The sequence below is a fragment of the Macrotis lagotis genome, chromosome X (genome assembly GCF_037893015.1).
Source record: "Macrotis lagotis isolate mMagLag1 chromosome X, bilby.v1.9.chrom.fasta, whole genome shotgun sequence".
NCBI lineage: Eukaryota > Metazoa > Chordata > Mammalia > Peramelemorphia > Peramelidae > Macrotis > Macrotis lagotis.
The window spans coordinates 674,076,899-674,095,957 of record NC_133666.1 but is presented as its reverse complement, the minus strand read 5'-3'; the positions used below and the strand labels follow the sequence as shown (position 1 = coordinate 674,095,957).

Below are 19,059 nucleotides of genomic sequence, written 5' to 3'. Positions count from 1 at the left end.
ATGATGTGCTCAAGATCACATGGGTAGTGAGTGATAGAGGGGAAATTTGAACCCAGGTCTTCTGACCCCTAATCTGGGGGGTCTTTTCATAAATTCTTTCAGTTCTGAAGAAGCAACTGATATGGAAAGGATGGAAGACTATGGGGAAAGCCTGGGCCCCATCAAAGGACTTCAGTCCTATGGATCTGTGTTGGCATCCTCCTTCTCCCCTCCCAGAAAGCTTTGGGAAAGAGGACTGGGAAAGAGGAGTGAAGTCTCTACATGGTTGGGTGGTGGAGGAAAAATCCACTCAGGTGCTTGTTGTTTCCTTTAAAAATAAAGATAAATCATGTTCCCTTGTACACAGTCACATAAATCCACCTCCTTCCATCATAAATCTTCCTTTCTCCTCTTTAATCCCTCCCTCCAAACACATCTCATCCTTTCCCCCTGCACACATATAAATCACTCTCCCTTCCACCCAACCCTCAATGTAATGGAAATTCTGAGCCAGTTTCCTCCTCCCCAGCAACATCTGGTCTCAGAAATTCTGAGGACTGACCCCTTTTTATAAACAGTTGGGGTTTTCTCACTTACCTCTTGGCTTCCCACCCCAGATTTCCCCTGACCCTCATAGGAGGAACTGCCAAACAGACACTCTCTCATTGCCTAGATGAAATGGAGAGACTCAGAGAGATGCCTGCAGACTAGAAGGGACCTCAGAAGCCATCCAATCCAATCTGAAAGGCGAGGGGGGGAAGGGAATACAGATTTATAAGGCATCAACTTTACAACAACTCTGCGAGGCAGGTGCCATTTTACCACTGAGGATACTGAGGCAGACAGAGATGTAGTGACTTGTCCAGGATCACATAGCTAGTCAGTGTCTGAGGCTGGATTTGAACTAGATTTTTCTTGACTCCAGATCTAGTGCTTCATCCACAGAGCCACCTAGCTATCTGATTCCTGGACAGGAACCTCTTTACAGTATCCATTGAATCTTTGGACCATTGCCACCCAGAGGTAGCCCTTTCCATTTTCTGGGGACTCTGATTACTAGGAACTTTTTTCCCTATATGAAACCTCTCTGAAAAATTCAACCTAAACACCTATGGTACAACTACTGATAGATATTTATATACTTTAAAATCTGCAAAACCCTTTGCATACATTATTTCATTCAATAATGAGATCATTGTGATGTATTTATTAATGACTATCACGATCATCTTATGTGACAATACCCTGTGAGGTAGATGCCATTACTTCTCCTATTTTACAGATGAAAAAGTTAAGGATTAATGATATTAAGTTTGCACAGAAAGTATCATAGAAAAGATCTGAACCCAGGTCTTCCTGGTTCCAAGTCTGTTGGGGTTATAATGAGCTCCAGCTGACTCAGTGAATGACCTTGGGCAAGTCCCTGTCATTATCTGACTCTCACTTGTGTTTTGTTTTTGGTTTCCCCCCCTCCCCCCTGCTCTGTAAATGATTTAGGTCAGACACCAGAGAAAGCTTCCTCCCATGTGTTCTTGATGGAGGTCATGGAATCTCTTTGTGTTTAGAAAGCTGTGGGTGAGGCTTATTAGGTTAGGATGAGTCTGGTGTGCTGTGGTTACAGTGGGGGAAGGGAATAGAGGTTTGGTTTTTTTAAAGCTCCTTTTGTACTGAGGAGACTAAAAGTATATGAGGAGAAAGCTGTCTGGGAAGGAGAGAGAGAGAGAGAGAGAGAGAGAGAGAGAGAGAGAGAGAGAGAGAGAGACATAGACAGACAGACAGAGACAGACAGACACAGAGAGAGACATAGACAGAGACAGAGAGAGAGAGAGAACGAGGAAAGGAGGAAAGATAGATGGAGAGGGAGACAGAGAGGGAGATAGAGGGAGGGGGAGAAAGAGGAAGTTGGAGATAAAGAGAGGGAGAGGGAGACAGAGAGGAAGGGGGGAGAGATGAGTAGGGGAATGAAGGAAAAAGGTTGAGACAACAAATGAGAGAAGAGGGAGGGAGATGTAGAGAGAGATGGAAGAGTCAGAGGGGAGGAGAGAGAAAATACAAAGAGAGGGAAAGACAAAGAATTTGAGGAGAGTCAATGAGAATGACATGGAGAGACTGGGGAAAAGAACAGAGCAAATGATAAAACAGGAGTCTCAAGGAGAAATAGTCAGTGAGGGAGAGAATGACTCAGAAAGAGGGACAAAAGGAGGGAGAGACAGAGGGACAAAGAGATGGAGAGGCAGAGAGTGAGAAACCCAGAGAGACAAAGGGCCCGATGGAGAGAGTTGGAAAGCAGTGAGAGAGAAGGAGGGTAACACAGAGGGTTTCAGGGCCAAGAGCATGGCTGCCCCCACTCCCCAAAGGCCTCTCTAGACACTTGCCTCTGCAGTGCACCTGGGCCCTTGTTGCCAAGGCAACTGGAAACCTTGGCCTTCGGGAGCTGGCGCTTCCTGCGCATGTCACCTCCCTCCCCACCCCCAGTGTCAGACACTGCCTCCCCCCTCCAGCCCTCAGATATTTATAGCTTCTTAGAGTTGGGGGGCTCAGCCATCAGCCTGCGTATCTGGGGGCTGAGATGTTTACTCCCTGAGCGGGGGAAGGGATGCTAGGTGCTCTGTAGTCTCTTCCCAACAGGGCCAGGCCAGCTCTGCTGCTTGATCTTTTTTCTCCTACTTCATCCCTCCCAGATTTACACAGTCCCTCAAGTCCCACTATCACACATAGCGGGATCATTGATTGCTTGAAAGGGAGGATAAAGGAGACACATTCTGGGGAAAGGACTAGCAAATTTCCTGCCACCTGTAGAATGACCCCCCCCCCCCAACTCTCAAGGACTATGCCTAGCCATGGTAGAAAACTCTCATGGAAATATTTGATTTTACCAGTTGTATGATCTGGGGAAAGTCACCTAATATCTGATCACCTTATTTCCTTCAGCTGTGAATTCAATTAATGGCTCCAGAACACACCTCTCTGACCGCTGGAATAAAACTCAGAGAGGCCAAGGGGGAGTAGAGAATGTAGCACCAGAGATACCTGGGTTCCCCCCTAGGTCAGGGATGATTCTAAGCCTATAAAATAACATAACAGGGAAGAACTTTGGCTCTGGACAATACACAAGAGCTAGCATAAAGTCTGCAAAGTGCTTTCCAATGATTATCTCACGTGATGGACACCCCCATTTCTCCATCTCCGCCCCTTCTTGGGTATGTTATATGGGGGATTAGGTTTGTCTAGGAGTTGGAGTAGATGGCCATCAGGGTCACAGATATTCTTTGGTTCCAGGGTTATTCTTTCACCGTCCCTCTAGCTCTCAGATCAAGAACTATTTCTTCCTGGGGTGGCTAGGTGGTGCAGTGGATAGAGCACCGGCCCTGGAGTCAGGAGGACCTGAGTTCACGTCCGACCTCAGACATTTGATAATTACCTAGCCATGTGGCCTTAGGCAAGTCACTTAACCTCACTGCCTTGAAAAATCTTAAAAAAAACCTATTTCTTCCTGTCACCCCCTCCACTTCCAAGTACCCCCTTATATTCCCCTGAACTTTGTATCTATTTTATGGACTTATTTTGCATATACTTTTATGACTACCCTTGTTTAAGGAGTATCCCATTATAGAGTGCAAACTTGAGGGGCCTTTGCATCCTCCATGTCTGGCCCAAAGTCGTTGCTTTATAAATACCTGTGAATCGAACATATCATTCCTCTGCTCCAGATCCTTGTCTACCACATCTGATCCAACTAGAGGGCTGGACATGAAGGCAGGAAGACCTGAATGCTCCACTCTTACTAACTGTGTGATCCTGGACAGCTTATTTAATTGCCTTCAGCTTCAATTTCCTCATCTGCCAAATGGGGATAATAATATCACCTTACCGCCTAGGGCTATTGTGAGGATCAAATGTTAGCATATATGAAGAGTTTTGCATACCTTAAAGTTGTATATAAATGCTAGATATCATCACCATCACCATCCTCACCACATCATCATCACCGCTATCACCATCATCACCATTGTCACCACCACCATCATCATCATCTCTGACTTTCAGGGTCCTCCATGCACTGAACTTGGATTCAGGAGCTCTGGGTTCAGGTCCCCAGTTCTTCACTTGTGGGACCATGAGCAAATTCTTTCTTTGAGCCCAAGTTATCTCCTCTGTGGGAGTTTTGGGCAGGCCAAGATTCACCCTATCTCCCTTGTCGGCTTCTCCTATTAGAATGTTAGGGGCCAGGGACCATCTTGCTTTTACTTGTAGTCCCAACATTTAGCACGATCCCTACCTCATAGTAACAATTTGGTACTCGAGCATCTATTTCTATCTCTAATCTATTTCTCATTCTACTACTGCTATTATATCCCTCTCTTCATCCATTTCTATCTCTTTCAATCTATCACCCATTTCTAAATATCCCTAGCAATCATTTAGCAATCATCTATTTTTATCTCTAAGATCTATTTCTATCTCTGTTGTCTATTTCTCTGCCGTCTATTTTTCTATATATCTATCATTCATTTCTTTCTCCCCTCCCTTGTCTGACTACATCACAGAGCTATTGTGAGAAAAAGGACACATGTCAATCAATGTGGTTGCCCAAAGATGTTACTTTCTCTTCCTGTCTCTGCTCTCCTTCATCTTAACCTCTGTGTCTTCCTCTTCCTCCTTCTGTTTCTCTCTTTTCTTCTCTCCCTTTTCCTGCCAGGGACAGTGATTAATGAGACTGGCTTTGGCTGGGAAAGCATGAGTTCCCTGGGGAGGCCAGCTTGCTAACTGGCAGCAGCTGGAGCCCAAGCTGCTCTAACCTGCCCCCCTCTTACTATATCTGGGCACTGGGCACCGAGAGCCCTGTGTGAGTCCTTCACCCCACTCTGTCTTCACCAAGCCCTGGGGACTTGAGTTACTCTGGTTGCACCCAGTGGGGCTGGCCCTAGAGGCCTCTTTAAATCCTATAATCTAGGATAGAAATCCAAGCCATTATGATTATTTTTAGAGGATAGAGATTGTTCCTATGAGTTCATTGGCACAGGAAATTCCTGGATGAGGAAGGTCCTTCCATCAGCACAGGTTGCGACCTCCTCTATGACTTATAGTCTTGGTAATTTGTCTAGGTCGATAAGAGATTAAGTGACTTGCCCAGAGTTACATAGCTAGTATGTATTAAAGGTAAGAGTTGGAGCTTCCCTGCTCTCCATTCATTCTATCACCCTGCTTTCTTATAGGTATTATTACCTGAGAGAATAGTGTGTCTTTCACTGAAGTTCTCCTCCCATATCTAATTGTAGGGGCGACCCTGGGCTCTTGAAGGCTGTGACAACTGAATGCTAGTCATGGTACAGATTGCCAAGCTTGGACAGGCTGGTTGATGCTGGTTATCAGAGGACCAGGCTGACCAGGCCATCAGACTGACTGGGGTGGGGAAGGGGAGGCAAGAAATTCTGTCTCTGTTCTTGTTCTTCTCTGTCCTCCATTCATTGGTCTGGACACATATCCCAACTTGGCCTCTGATGCAGACATTTCTGAAGGAGGTCTAAAAGAGATTTGGATCTATTCCCTTGTGCTCCCAGAACCCTGCTCTTTCCAGACTCAGTTAGGACGCTGCCTCCACCATATAGCCTTCCTGGATTATCCCCCCCACCCAGCTGAAAGATGCTATCTCCTGTCTCCCATTTTCCTAGATGGATACAGAAGACTAAAGAGGCACAATCAAAGGAAAGCAGCTCAGATCTTGTCTCTGATACTTATTAACTGGGTCATCTCAAACAATTCCCTCCCTCTCTAGGAACCTCAGTTTCCTTATCTGTGAATTGAGGAGTTAACTCCCTACTATTCTGAGTGTGTGTGTGTGTGTGTGTGTGTGTGTGTGTGTGTGTGTGTGTGTGTGTGAGAGAGAGAGAGAGAGAGAGAGAGAGAGACAGAGAGAGAGAGAGAGAGAGAGAGAGAGAGAGAGAGAGACAGAGAGACAGAGAGACAGACAAAAAGAGAGCCAGAGCCAGAGACAAAGAAACAGAGAAAGAGAGGGAACCATATTGAGAGAGAGGGAGAGACCTTGGGCAAATCACATAATCTCCTAAACTCTGTTCTCATCTATAAAAGTGAGGAGGAAAGATTGTTTCCGAAGTCCTTTTTTATTCTAGATCTAAGACCCCATCTTCTTCTCAAGATTGGGCAAGCTGCTCTCTAAGGTTCTTTTCAAATTCTAAATACCATGAAATCCCTTTCCACTGTCCCATCACATGGACATCACAAACTCTTTGGTCTATTTCCTCAACTGACAAAATTAGGAGTTTGGTCTATTGGGTCTTGGAAATAACTTTTCAGTTCTTGATTTATCTTAACACTTGGTTCCAAATTCTGCTTCAGACACTTACTAGTTGCATGATCTTGGACTGCCCTGCACCTTAGTTTCCTGACCTGTAAAATGATGGAGTTGGACTAGTGGTCTCTGGGGTCTTTTCAGGGTCTAAATTCTTTGGTCAAAAGCCCTTAAACTTTTGCCTAGGTTGGTTTTCTTCACAAAGCAGTTTAGAGATAACCCTGGAGGGCAGATGTGCTTCCCTCCCTCATCCCTCCCAGGCCAGGACTCCTTAGAACAGCCCATCTTACCCAGGAGGAATAGATGCCCTGGTACTCAGAACGGCCACACGCTGAGTCCCGGGTCGGTTCAGATTGTTTTGTCTGGAGAGTTGGGCACCACCAGGAACACTCTGACTCCGAGAAAAGTTGCTTCCTGGAGCCCCATTAGGTGACCGGCCAGGCTCCCCTTTGGCCACCCCTCCGGCAGGGCCGGTGCTCCCAGCCCACAGTGTAGTCCCAGTTCCATTGAAGGTATTACTCTGGCGTACTGGCAAAGTGCCTGCTCCTGTGCCCGTGCCTGCGGCCTGGTACATCTTTCTCCGCTGTGAGGCAAGGATGGCATTAGAAGCAGCCCGGGTACTGTTGACTAGCAGGCACTGCTGGCAAGAACACGGTTGGCCCGAGTTGGCGCCCACTGGCCAGGACTGGGATTTGGGAATGGAACCAATGGTCAGTGGGTAAGCAAGGTCCATGCGCCGCCTTACCCGCCTCTTCCGCTGGGTCTGCCGGTTCATCTGCGACATGCTGTTGAAATATATCACATAGCCAAAGCCCAGTGAGGAAAGATCCAACCATGGGTGCTGTTTCTCATAAGCATTCTGGATAGTGATGCAGATGTCCATGTCATATGGCGTCCAGGAGCCTCCATCATTCTCCCACTCCCACACGATGCCCTTCCCTGGTGCTGAGGATGGATCATAAAAGTTCCTTCGTACTGGCCGCATCGTTCCTGCCAGAAAGAGGAGACATAGGAATGAGACCAGAGCCCTGCCCACCATCAAACCCCTTCCTCCATCTATCAAATATCAACCACGAACAGTGTCACCTATGGCAGTAGAACTAGAGAGTGTAGACAAGCCACTCACACTCTTGGACCCCGGAGTCTCTTTTGTAAAGAGGAGAGAGTTGGGCCCCAAGGTGACTCCTAAGGGCCTTGCCATTATATATTTATAATCCTATGCTCTAGGTGACTACTAGGTGGCACTGCAGATAGAGTTCTGGACCTAGTGCCAGGGAGAACGGAGGTCAAATCCAGTCCCAGATACTTCCTGGGAAAAGCACTTAATTTTGTCATCTGTAAAATAGACAGAGTAATAATACCCATCTCTTAGGATTGTAGTGAGGATAATATCTATAAAGTCAAATGTTTCAGAAATATTAAAGCACTATGTAAATGCTAGCTGTTATCTGGGCCTCAGTTTCCTCATGTATAAAAGGAAAAAGTTTGAGGTCCATTCCAGTTCTAAATGTTGGTTCCCATTTTCTGAGATGCTTTCCAGGTCAATATCTATGATCCCACATGTATCTGACCTCCCACACAGTCTACAAATCTTCAACCTCCAGGAGGTCACTCCAGGGGAAATGGTAGAATGGACAATAAGACCGTTCAGAGTCTTATGAGGCAGGCTGGATTCCTGTACTTGCAGTCAGGAAGTCCAAATCTTGCCTCTGATACTACCTGTGTGACCTTGGGCAAGTCCCTTAACCTACATGAGCTTTCATTTCCCAATACTTGATGTTCTAGTCTTATCAGTCTGTTGGAAGGCTCCAAAGAGATAACGGATGTAAAGTCTTCATAAACATAGGTTCCTATAAGGCTCTGATTTCTCTAATTAGAGTTATAGACTTTAAAATTGGAAGGTCTAATCAATCACTAAACATTTATTAAGCACCCCATCACTGGAGATACAAAAAGAGGCAAAAGACAGTCCCTCCCCTCAAGGAATTTACAGTCTAAGAAGGAAGATAATATACAAACAAATATATACATGGGATAAGTAGGCAATAATTATGAGATAGAAGGCACTTGAATTAAGGGACCTTGAAGAAGACTTCCCATGAAAGGTGGGATTCTTGAGGATGTCAGGGAGGTTAGCAATCATAGTGGAGGATTTAGAGCCATTCCAGGTATGGGGGAGGTCAGAAAATATCCAGGGTTGAGAGATGGTATGTTTTCCAATCTCTCATGTTACAGATCAGAACTCTGGGTTCTAGAGAAGGAAGTGAACTTCCACAGGTCACACATTGATTATATGGCAGAATCAGAATCTGATGCTATATCCAGGAAACTTTCCTCTATATTACAAATATTTCCTGCTGGGAATGGGGAACAGGGCACAGGGATCTGGCCCCCAAGCCCCCTCCAGGGGTCCATAAGTGATCTCAAGTGAACATTTCCAAAGTGTCCACCATGGAAAATCAGAGATGTATAGGTCTCTGTCATCAGAAAATATACAATCCAATCTAAGAGATAACATGATTAGATGGAAATAGATGGGTACTTCATGAGGAGGGCGGAGAAAGAAGAAAGCACCCCACCACTGGAGATACAAAGAGGTTTTACAAAGAGTCCTAGTGCATCAAACTTGAAGGAGCAACTGAACTTAATGCCTCCATTTTATTTCTATTTATTTATTCATTCATTTATTTATTTGTTTGTTTATTTATTTGTTCATTTATTTATATAGCCACCCATTTATTTATTTATCCATTTATTTATTTGTTTGTTTGTTTGTTTGCTTGTTTGTTTATTTATTTTTATTTATTTTTTTTTTGCTAGGCAATGGGGTTAAATGGCTTGCCCAAGGCCACACAGCTAGGCAATTATTAAGTGTCTGAGGCCAGATTTGAACTCAGGTATTCCTATCTTCAGGGCCTGTATGCTATGCACTGTGCCACCTAGCCACCCCTTTTATTTTTTTAAGAAAAATTCTATTTATTTTGAGTTTTACAATTTTTCTTGCATTCTTGCTTCCCTCCCCCCCATAGAAGGCATTCTGTTAGGCTTTTCATTGTTTCCATGGTATACATTGATCTCAGTTGAATGTGATGAGAGAGAAATCATATCCTTAAGGAAAAAAATGAAGTATAAGAGATAGCAAAATTACATAAAAATAACAGGTTTTTTTCCCCCTAAATTGAAGGTATCAGTCTTTGGTCTTTGTTCAGACTCCACAAGTCTTTCTCTGGATACAAATGGTATCCTCCTTTGCAGAAAGCCCCAAATTGTCCCTGGTTCTTGCAAATGCCTCCATTTTAGAAGGAAATGATGTAATGTAGACCCAGAGCAGTTACTGTCCAAGACCAGTCACACAAAGTCTGTTTCGATGAGCCCCTACTTTCCTTCCCAGACATATTCTCTTCACCATGACTGAAGTTGACAGAGCTGATGTAATGGAAAGAAGGCTAGGTGTGCATGGAGTCAGAAGACTTGGAATATGAATCTTAGCTCTAAATGGTGTCCGAGATCCCCTCCAAGCCTAGATGCATGATCTTAAGATCAGACTTGTGACCTGGGATTGATCTTTCATTTGTTCTCTCTCTCTCTACTCCAACCCATCCTCCACTTAGCTATCAAATTATGTAATGTATAGACTTGACCATTTCATATTCCATTCAATAAATTCCAGTGATTGTCTATCGCTTTCAGTATCAAATAAAAAATCCTCTGGCATTCAAAGCCCTGTGCAATCTTGTTTCCTCCCCTCCTTCTGATCTACTTTTACCTAAATCCCCAACATATACTCTGCTGGCACTGATTTACAGATTGTTCCTCAGAAAAGATATGCCATATTCTTATTCTGGGCATTTTCCATGGCTACCTGTCTCCAATGTCTGTAATGGTCTCCCTCCTCGTCTTCATTTCCTGACTTCCCCAGCTTCCTTCAAGTCCCAACTAAAATTTTTCCATCTTTGAGAAGACTTTGGGAATAGTGGAGTTAGAAAGTCCCATCTTCCCCAGTCAAATCTAGCCAGCAGTGTGAACCTGGGCAAGTCATTTAGCCTGTTTGCCTCAGTTTCCTCAAATGAAAGAAAGTCAGTTAAATAAGCATTTATTAAGTGTCTACTTTGTGCCAGCCACCATGTTAATCCTTGGTGATGCAAAGAAAGGCAAAAGATAATTCTCAAGGAGTTCAATATCAATGGGGAAATAATAAAACAACTAAAGTACAAACAAGAGACTTGCAGCATAAATTGAAGATTATCAACAGAGAGAAGACAGCATGAAGGGAAATCAGAAAAGGCTTATCACTTTGTTGTTATTCAGTCATTTCATTCATTTCCAATTCTTCATGACCCCATTTGGGGCTTTCTTGGCAAAGATACTGGAGTGGTTTGCCATTTCCATCTTTCTCTCTTCTGCTCTCTCATGTCCTCTCTCTCCTCTCCCCCTCCTCCCCCTTCCAATCTCTCATTCTCTCTCTCTCTCTCTCTCTCTCTCTCTCTCTCTCTCTCTCTCTCTCTCTCTCTCTCTCTTTCTCTCGGAGAGGAGAAGGCTGGTAGCTCAAAGAATATTCTGTGTGTATGTGCGTATTTGTGTGTGTGATACAAGATAAAAGTTGCAAAAGCAGAGTGATGTCTTGTTTAGGCGTGTACTGAATACCAAGAAGAGAAATGTGAACTCTAGTCAGAAAGCATTTGATTTGAAGGGTTTTGAGCAGAGGAGCAATAAGCCAAGCCACATATTAGAAAGGTTAATTTGGCCCTCTCTATAGGGAGATTAATAATAAGGATCTCTATTAAACAGAAAAATATTACAATAGTGGGAGTGAGTGATAATGAAGACTGATATGGGGGAGGGTGAGTGGGGATGAAGGGAAGAAGAAAGAAATGAGAAAAGTTGAGGAGTAGAATTGTTAAGTGGTTCCAGTGTCATCTCTTCCATTTAACTACCTGTGAGACCTTGAGTAAATCATTTCCTTTCTCAGTTTTTTCTGTATATAAATGAGAGGGTTGGATGTAGATGGTCTTTTAAGTCCCTTCAACTTCTGAAACAAAGAACTTATGATCAGATGTGAGAAGTGAAGGAAAATAATTTTTTCTATTATAAGAAAGAGAGGAAAAACTAAGTCTGATAGTCCAGTTGTCTGAGTCATTCATCGTCACCTGGCCCAGGCTTGGGGACCCAGGGATTGATGGTGAGGTGAAGGAGAAGAATCTTCAGTATGGGATGCTTTTCTGGCTCAGTGACCCATTGCAGGGAGGTAGAGATAGTATCAAAGAGAGGGGATCCGGCAGGAGAATACCAAAGTCCAGTTGGGTCTGGCCCTGTTTAGCAGCAAAAGATTCTGCAGAAACCTCCACCTTGATTGGCCATACAAATTGAGGAAAAAAGCCAAGAGAGTTGGGTAGGTCAGCACTGTCCAGCATTAGGCCAGCTGCTGAATACTTACTGGCCACTGCTCTATTTACGAGGGTATCGATTTTTCTGCCTGTTTTCTGGTAGTTATTAAGACTTGGTCCCTGGAGCCCTTTTGAAATGAGATTGAAATCTCCAGAGTGGGGCCTTTGAGAGTGGAGTAATTAGGGAGACTGTCCTTCCAAGGCAGGTTATCCACACCCCTCAAGCTTCAAGTTCTTGTCTCCACCTCCTTGGCAATTTTCCACAGCTTTCCTTCAGTGCAGAATTGCTTCTAACACCAGTCCAAGACTAGGGCACTGACATCCTCGAACCAGCTAGAGAAACAGCTCAGAAACACTTCACATCCAGCACCCAACCTACATCACTCAAAGAGTGGGCTCTCTTGGGTTGCAGGAGTCAAGGATGCTTGAGTTCCAGTTTTTCTGCCATGCACGTAGTATGCTGGGTGACAGAGGGACTCACCATTGGATTCAGGGCTCCTTGAGGACAGGCCTGTTATTTGTCTTTCATTGTATCCTTGGGCGACTGTCTAGACAGGTTATCTCTTTCAGTGCCTCTGGCTACTAGATTTTCTAAGGAGAATTTCCTGGGACAATTCAGGTAAAAACATCTTTCACTACTTAAGAGGATCAGGGGTTTGTTGCTGGGGTTTCGTTGGGGTTCAGTCATGTCTGCTTTGTCTTGACTTCATTTGTCTTGGCAAAGGTACAGATGAGGAAACTGAGACAAACAGTGATAAGTGAATTTTGCATGATGCCATTTGGGGTTTTCTTGGAAAATATACTAGAAGGGGTTGTCATTTACTTCTTCAGCTCATTTTATAGATGAGGAAACTGAGGCAGAAGGGTCACTCAGCTAGTAAGGCTGGATTTATATTCAAGACAATGAGTTTTCCTGACTCCGGACTGGGCACTCTACCCACTGTGCCAACTGCATTCAAATAATTCAAGTTCTCCAAAAGTGGAATGAGCTGCCTCAAGAAGTAGTGATATCAAATAAGATAATATTTGTAAAGAGTTTTACTTAGTCACCTAGTTGCTCATTTCAGAGACTTTGAGCTATCTAAAATTCATATTTCCAGCATCCAAAAAAATTGACTTCTATAATTTCTTTTCTAAAGCTGGCAAGAAATAGTTTACAAATGAATGTTATACCTTGGCACTGCCCTAGCAGGAATGAATATTGAATCCAAGACTCGGGCACTAGTTCATCTATTTTACAGGCAAGGAAACTGAGGCAGTGTGACTTCCCCCAGGTCATAGGGAGGAGATTTTAGTTGTGTACTTTCAGGATAGGAATGATTGGTGTTGAGAGACCTGAGTTTTTTTTTCCTCAACATTGCCACTATCTTATTTCATCTTTACAAATCTGGGAAGTAGGAGCTATTACTTAACCTCATTTTACAGAGGGGTTAACTGAAGTAAATGGAGGTTGGTTGACTTGCCCAGGGTCACAAAGCTCATAAAAATCTGAAGTCCTATTTGAACTCAGGTCTTCCTGATTTTATACCTGGAACTCCAGAGTTAAAATTCAGTTTCTTTTATTTTTTTATTTTTTTAGGTTTTTGCAAGGCAAATGGGGTTAAGTGGCTTGCCCAAGGCCACACAGCTAGGCAATTATTAAGTGTCTGAGACTGAATTTGAACTCAGGTCCTCCTGACTCCACCTAGCCACCCCTAAATTCAGTTTCAAACAATTACTAGACTTTGAGCAAGTCACTTAATCTCTGCCTCAGTTTCCTCCTATGTAAATTAGAAAAATAATAACTTTTATTCCCCAAGGTTGTTGTGAGGATAAAATAAGAAAGCGCGCTTTGCATATCTTAAACTCATATATAATTACTATTAAATAATATAAATAAATACTCATGTAAAATTATAATAATAATTATTATCATCATCATCATCATTATCATCATCGCACCTATCGCTCAGAGGTCTGGACTAAAGGTCGCGGAGAGGATCAAATGAGATAGTATGTGTGAAGGACGCTAAGCTTATGAAATGCTATTTATTATTGCTATTATTGCTGTTGTTAATTAGTCCTACTGCTGTCTGCACTGGTGAGACAAATATGGGAATTCGTGTTTGGTATGGGCAGTCATGCTCTAGGAAGGGGGCTAGTAAGTGGAACAGCAGTGGCCAGAGGAGGTCAGCTGAGATGATGATAAAGGACCTTGCGTTTCTGGCATGATAGGAAGGAGCTGAGGCTACACGTTCAGAGGAGAAGACTTAGAGAGGACAAGAAATCATCTTCAAATATTCGAAGGGTGTGGAGGAGGGATTGAACTAGTTCTACTTGGCTCCAGAACAAGGAGCAGTGGGTGGAAGACGCAAGGAGGCAGATTTAGGCTTGATGTCTGGATAAACTTCCTAATAATTAGAGTGATCCCAAGATGGAATGGGTTGACTGAGGAGGGAGTGGCTTCCCATGATCAGATGTCTTATAGAGGGGTTCTTTGGTCATGTATGGGTCAGACTGAATGGCCATTGTGGTCTGAGATTCTGGACGTATGGGTTGGAAAGCACAGTCTACTGGGCAGGGACATGGGTAGACTTTTCAATATTATGGGTTCATCTATTCCCTACATGGATGTTTCATTTAGATTTTTACACTGGTTCCACACTGTCCCATGCTGGTTACCTGCCAGATCAGCCCCTCTTACCTAAGTGAGTTTCCTCAGTTTCCACATTTATCACATGAGAGGTGTTAATCATAACACTACCTCCCTCATGGGGGCTTTTGTGAGTTTATAATTTATGATTCTGAAACCATTATAGAGATGGGCAGCTAGGTTGTGCAATGGATGGTGCGGCAGGTCTGGAGTCAGGACAACTTCTTCATGGATTAAAATCCAGCTTCAATCACATGTTAGCCATGAGACTCTGGGTAAGCTATTTAACCTTGTTTGTCTCAGTTTCCCTATTTGTAAAATGAGTTGGAAAAGGAAATGGCAAACCACTCCAGTATCTTTACCAAGAAAACCCCAAATGGGGGTCATGAAGAGTTGGCTATAACTGAAAAAGAATGATCTTTTTTCCTTAGTGGTTCCTCACTGCCACCTTCTCTCCTAGCTTCTTGTAGATTGCCCCCTCACTGTTTTTCTTCCTCCTACCTCCCTTTTGATGGGGGGCCCTGAAGAGCAACAGCTGTGACCTCCTCTCCCTCCTCTCTAACTTTGGCCCTTATCTCTGGGGTGGAGGGAAATGACTTCAGTGTGTGGGTGGGAGAGTCATGAGGAAAGGGCCACCAACGGCTAGCCAAGGGGGCCTCCACCGGAAAGGGAGTCGGGCCAAAGCCCAAGAGGGGAAGGTGGTCATGGGACATCCTGTTAGCTGAGGGGGGGAAAGCATGACGGCAGTAGCTATTGCAGAGAGGCAGGGAGAGAATTACAAAGGCAGAGTCATGCGTTTTTACATGTAGCCTGGAATGACCCCATTGTCGAATAAGGACCGTCTCTACTCAGAACTTTGGGAAGAACAAGAGGCCGTCAAAGACCTGGACTCAGGGTCCCCAAGTGACAATAACAACCATGGGAGGCAAGTCCTGGTCTTTCCTAATCCATCCTAAGTACCACTAAATCAGTTATCAGAGACTGGAAAGATCTTAGATTTGGCATAGATCTCAATGGTCATCAAATCCAACTCATACCTGAAAAGGAATCCCCTCTTAAGCATGCCCAATAGATGGTCATCCAGCCTCTCTTTGAGGCTTGTCAATGAAGGAGAGCCCATCACGTCCTGGGGTCTCCAGTTATCCTCTTGAGAATCTCTCACTGTTAAGTCTTTTTCTGATATAGAGTCTTAGCCTGACTCCTTGCAACAACCACCTTAGTCCCTAGTTCTAGACCCTCTGGGGCCAAGCAGAATCTTTTTTTGGAATTGACAATAACTCTTTTATCTTTCCTGACTCTTTTCCAGGAAAAAAGATCCTCAAGTCCCTTTAATCTTTCTATGGCAAGATCTTCAGGCCTTTTGCTATCCTGGATACCTTCCTTTTATTGATTTCTAGCTAATCAGTTTTCTTTCTAAGGTATGGTGCCCAGAGCTAAACATGCTCCAAGTATGGTTTACTGGGTCAGAGTGCAGTGAGTTTATCAGCATAACTTAGGATCAAATCATCTCCTTTAGCAGCCATATCACAATGTTCCCAAGTTCAAAGAAATAAGTTCAGCCCAACTCTTCCTTTTTACAAATGAGAAAACTGAGACCAGGAGGTCAAGAGATTTGCTCAAGTTCATTTAGTTAGTAAATGACCAAAGTGTGGTTTGAACCCAGGTTTTCTCTAGCCAAGTGCACTGCTCTTTTCATTGTATCCTTCCTGAAAATGGGTACCCTTCAAAGTCCCATATGTGGCTTGATCCAGGGGTATTCGCTATTATTTTCTGGGTTCTAAGCCAGATGAGATCTGAGGACTCTTCCATTTCTGGTGTTTGTTGAGTCCACAGAATGACTCTTTCAAATCTTTGTCTCCAAATCACAGGCATTGTGGCTGGTCAGCAGTGGAGATATTTTGTGGGATGAGGGGGATTGTACTCCACATGACTAATTCTGACTATAAAAAGGCTAGTTTAAAAGTCTAGGATTTAGGGCTAATCAGTCTCAATATCCCCGTTTTGTTGATGAAGAAACTGAGGTTCAGAGATTTGCCCAAAGTCATACAAATAAAAGTACTCTGCCTACAAATCAAGGGTGCTTTCTTCTAGGACAAGCTCTCCACCTCTTGTGTCCTAATATATGCTCTCCTCCTTCTTGCCATTCTTTACACACAGGTCTATGCTGATAACTGGCTTCAAGACCCCATTGCCTACCTTAATTTCCCTTGGTTTATGGAGATAGACACTACAGACAGAGAATTGGAACTTTTCTGAGCCTTCTGAGACTCTGGGAGTTCTGACTGAGCTGGGCCTTGGTTTTGGAGGCTCCAGGACAACATACAATCTGCCTTCTGGCCCTTCACTATCCTGATCTCTCCCCAATAGAAGATGAGATTGGTTTTTGCTTTTTGTTCTTTATTTGCTTCATTGGTAATTAGCGCAGTGCCTGGCACATGGTAAATAAATACTGATTTACTGGAGAGATTACTGGGATTGCAGTCACATGATCTGGAATATAATCTGACCTCTGTTATTTAATGTCCATGTGACCCTTGCACAAGTAATTGCCCTTTGACAGGACTCACTTTCCTCCCCTGCAAAATCAGGGGATTGAGTTTAGACATCTCTAATTGGATGTTCCATAGGCATCTCAAACTTGACATGTCCAAAGTAAAATTTGTTGTCTTCCCTCTAAAACCTTCCTCATTTCCCAATTTCCCTATTACCATTCAAGGCACCATTATCCTCTAAGTCAGTCACCTAGCCTGGAAAACGAGATTTATTCTCTCTCTCTCTCTCTCTCTCTCTCTCTCTCTCTCTCTCTCTCTCTCTCTCTCTCTCTCTCTCTCTCTCTCTCTATCCCTCCCCTTCCCACTTGTTATCTCTCAGACCTGAAATGCTCTGTTTCATTCTCATTGCTTCCTCTGAATTTCTTTTACTTTAAGATTCTACTTATATCCTTGGCTTGTGGTAGAATGGATAGAGGTGCTATGTGCCATGGTGGATAGAACTCTGGGTCTGAAGCCTGGAAGACCCCAGTTCAAATCTGGTCTCAGACAATTACTAGCTGTGTGACCCTGGGCAAGTCACTCTACCTCTGTTTACCCTAGTTTCCTCATCTGAAAGTGGTGATAAGAGCATTTCCCTCTCAGGGTTGTTATGAGACTCAAATGAGATAATATTTGTAAAAGCTTTGGCACATATTAAGCACAGTTGTTCAATTGTTTCTGATTCTTTGTGATCTCAATGGGCTTTTCTTGGCAAAGATACTGGAGTGGTTTGTCATTTCCTTCTCCGATGCACTTTATAGATAAGGAAAGTGAGGCAAAAAGGTTAAGTGACTTGCCCAGGGTCACACACTCAGGAAGTGTATTTGAATTCAGATCTTCTGGACTTGAGGCCCAGAACTCTCTCCACTGTGGTGCCACTTAGCTACCTCCATCATTAACCCTAGAGAAATGTTATTTTCATCCCAGTGTCTGCAGGAAGCTCTTCTGCCACTGCTGGTGCCCCCCCTCTATTGATGATCTTCAGTTTATCCTGTCTATAGTTTATTTGTTCACAGCGGTCTTCTCCATTAGACTGGAAGCTTCCTGAGGACAGGGACTGCTTCTCCCTTTCTATATGTGCTCTGAATCCAGTTTCTGGTACATTGTACATGCTTACTAAAGGCTTGTAGACTGACTGCCTAGTCACTACTGAAATTGCTCTGCAGCTAGTAACCCCATGATCCTGAGGCTCTCTGGGAGCCCGTGAGTGTAATCAATAATCCAGTCTGAAGTGTAACATTGGCCATGTAGCCTTCCCAGGGGGCTCATCTAGCTAAACAGACATACATTAGTGGTTTCTGTGGGTTCTCTTGTAAACAAAACTGGCCTGGCCCTGGGCCCTGCACTTGGAGGGAGGGGAGGGGAGAGCAAACCCAGGCAAGGGGATGGGCAGGGGTCCAGAGCTCTGCTGTCTCCTCAGGAAGGGCTCAGATTCCACGGGGGTAAATGAGTGGTCTCAGGGACAGATGCACAAGGAAAGGGAAAAAACAGGCAGGCATCTATTCCTAGCTCACAGTGTCTCCTAAGGAGTGTCTCCTAAGATCTGATGACGTCCTAACCTGCTTTCGTCTCAAAGCCACAAGAGGAATCTTGTGAGATGAATCTTGACTGGGCCAATGCCAGGTCTCTGCTTCATGATTTGGGCCCCTATTCCTTCAAATCCTCTGGAACTAAGCCCTTTTAATCAGCTTCTAACAGAATTGGAGGGGCATCCCAGATATCCCAGGCTGACTTCAGTATACTTGCCATGCCCCTTTCACCCATTACAGAGCCTTGGATTCAGAATCAGGGGGTCCATGGAAAGAGAGTTAGATCGGAAGCTGGAAGACCTAGATTCAATCATCGTTTTTTATTCTTCTCTATATGACATCAGGCAGGTTTCTCATCTGGCAAATGAGGGTGGTAGACCAGATTGATTTTAAGTTTCCTCCCCATTCTAGATCTGTTATCCTATGATCCCATGACCTGAAAATCTGGACACTGGAGATATACCAGAAAGATGGAACCAGAATTCTAGCAAAAGGTCTGCCATTAACTCATAGGGTGAACAGGTCCTCTCCCTGGGCCTCTGCTTTGCATCTATACAAAGCAGAGGAAAGCCAAGACCAAAAAAGGGATGGGACTGGTCTGGACAGAACCAGGATAGCCAGATGTTGTGTAGCCCTTTTTCTCTCTGTTGCCTGAAGTGAAATAAGATCACCATGGCTGAGCTGTTTTCTATGG

General features: G+C 44.0%; 1 protein-coding gene across 2 annotated transcripts in view; it reads right to left on the bottom strand.

Annotated features, from left to right (window-relative positions):
* DTX1 (deltex E3 ubiquitin ligase 1) overlaps nucleotides 1-19,059 on the bottom strand; it is a 61,966-nt gene that overhangs the window by 18,839 nt on the left and 24,068 nt on the right. For both annotated transcript variants that reach the window (XM_074205798.1, XM_074205799.1), the window contains exon 3: nucleotides 6,580-7,279. In XM_074205798.1, the coding sequence (XP_074061899.1) occupies nucleotides 6,580-7,279 (700 nt within the window). The remainder of the gene's footprint in view (nucleotides 1-6,579; nucleotides 7,280-19,059) is intronic.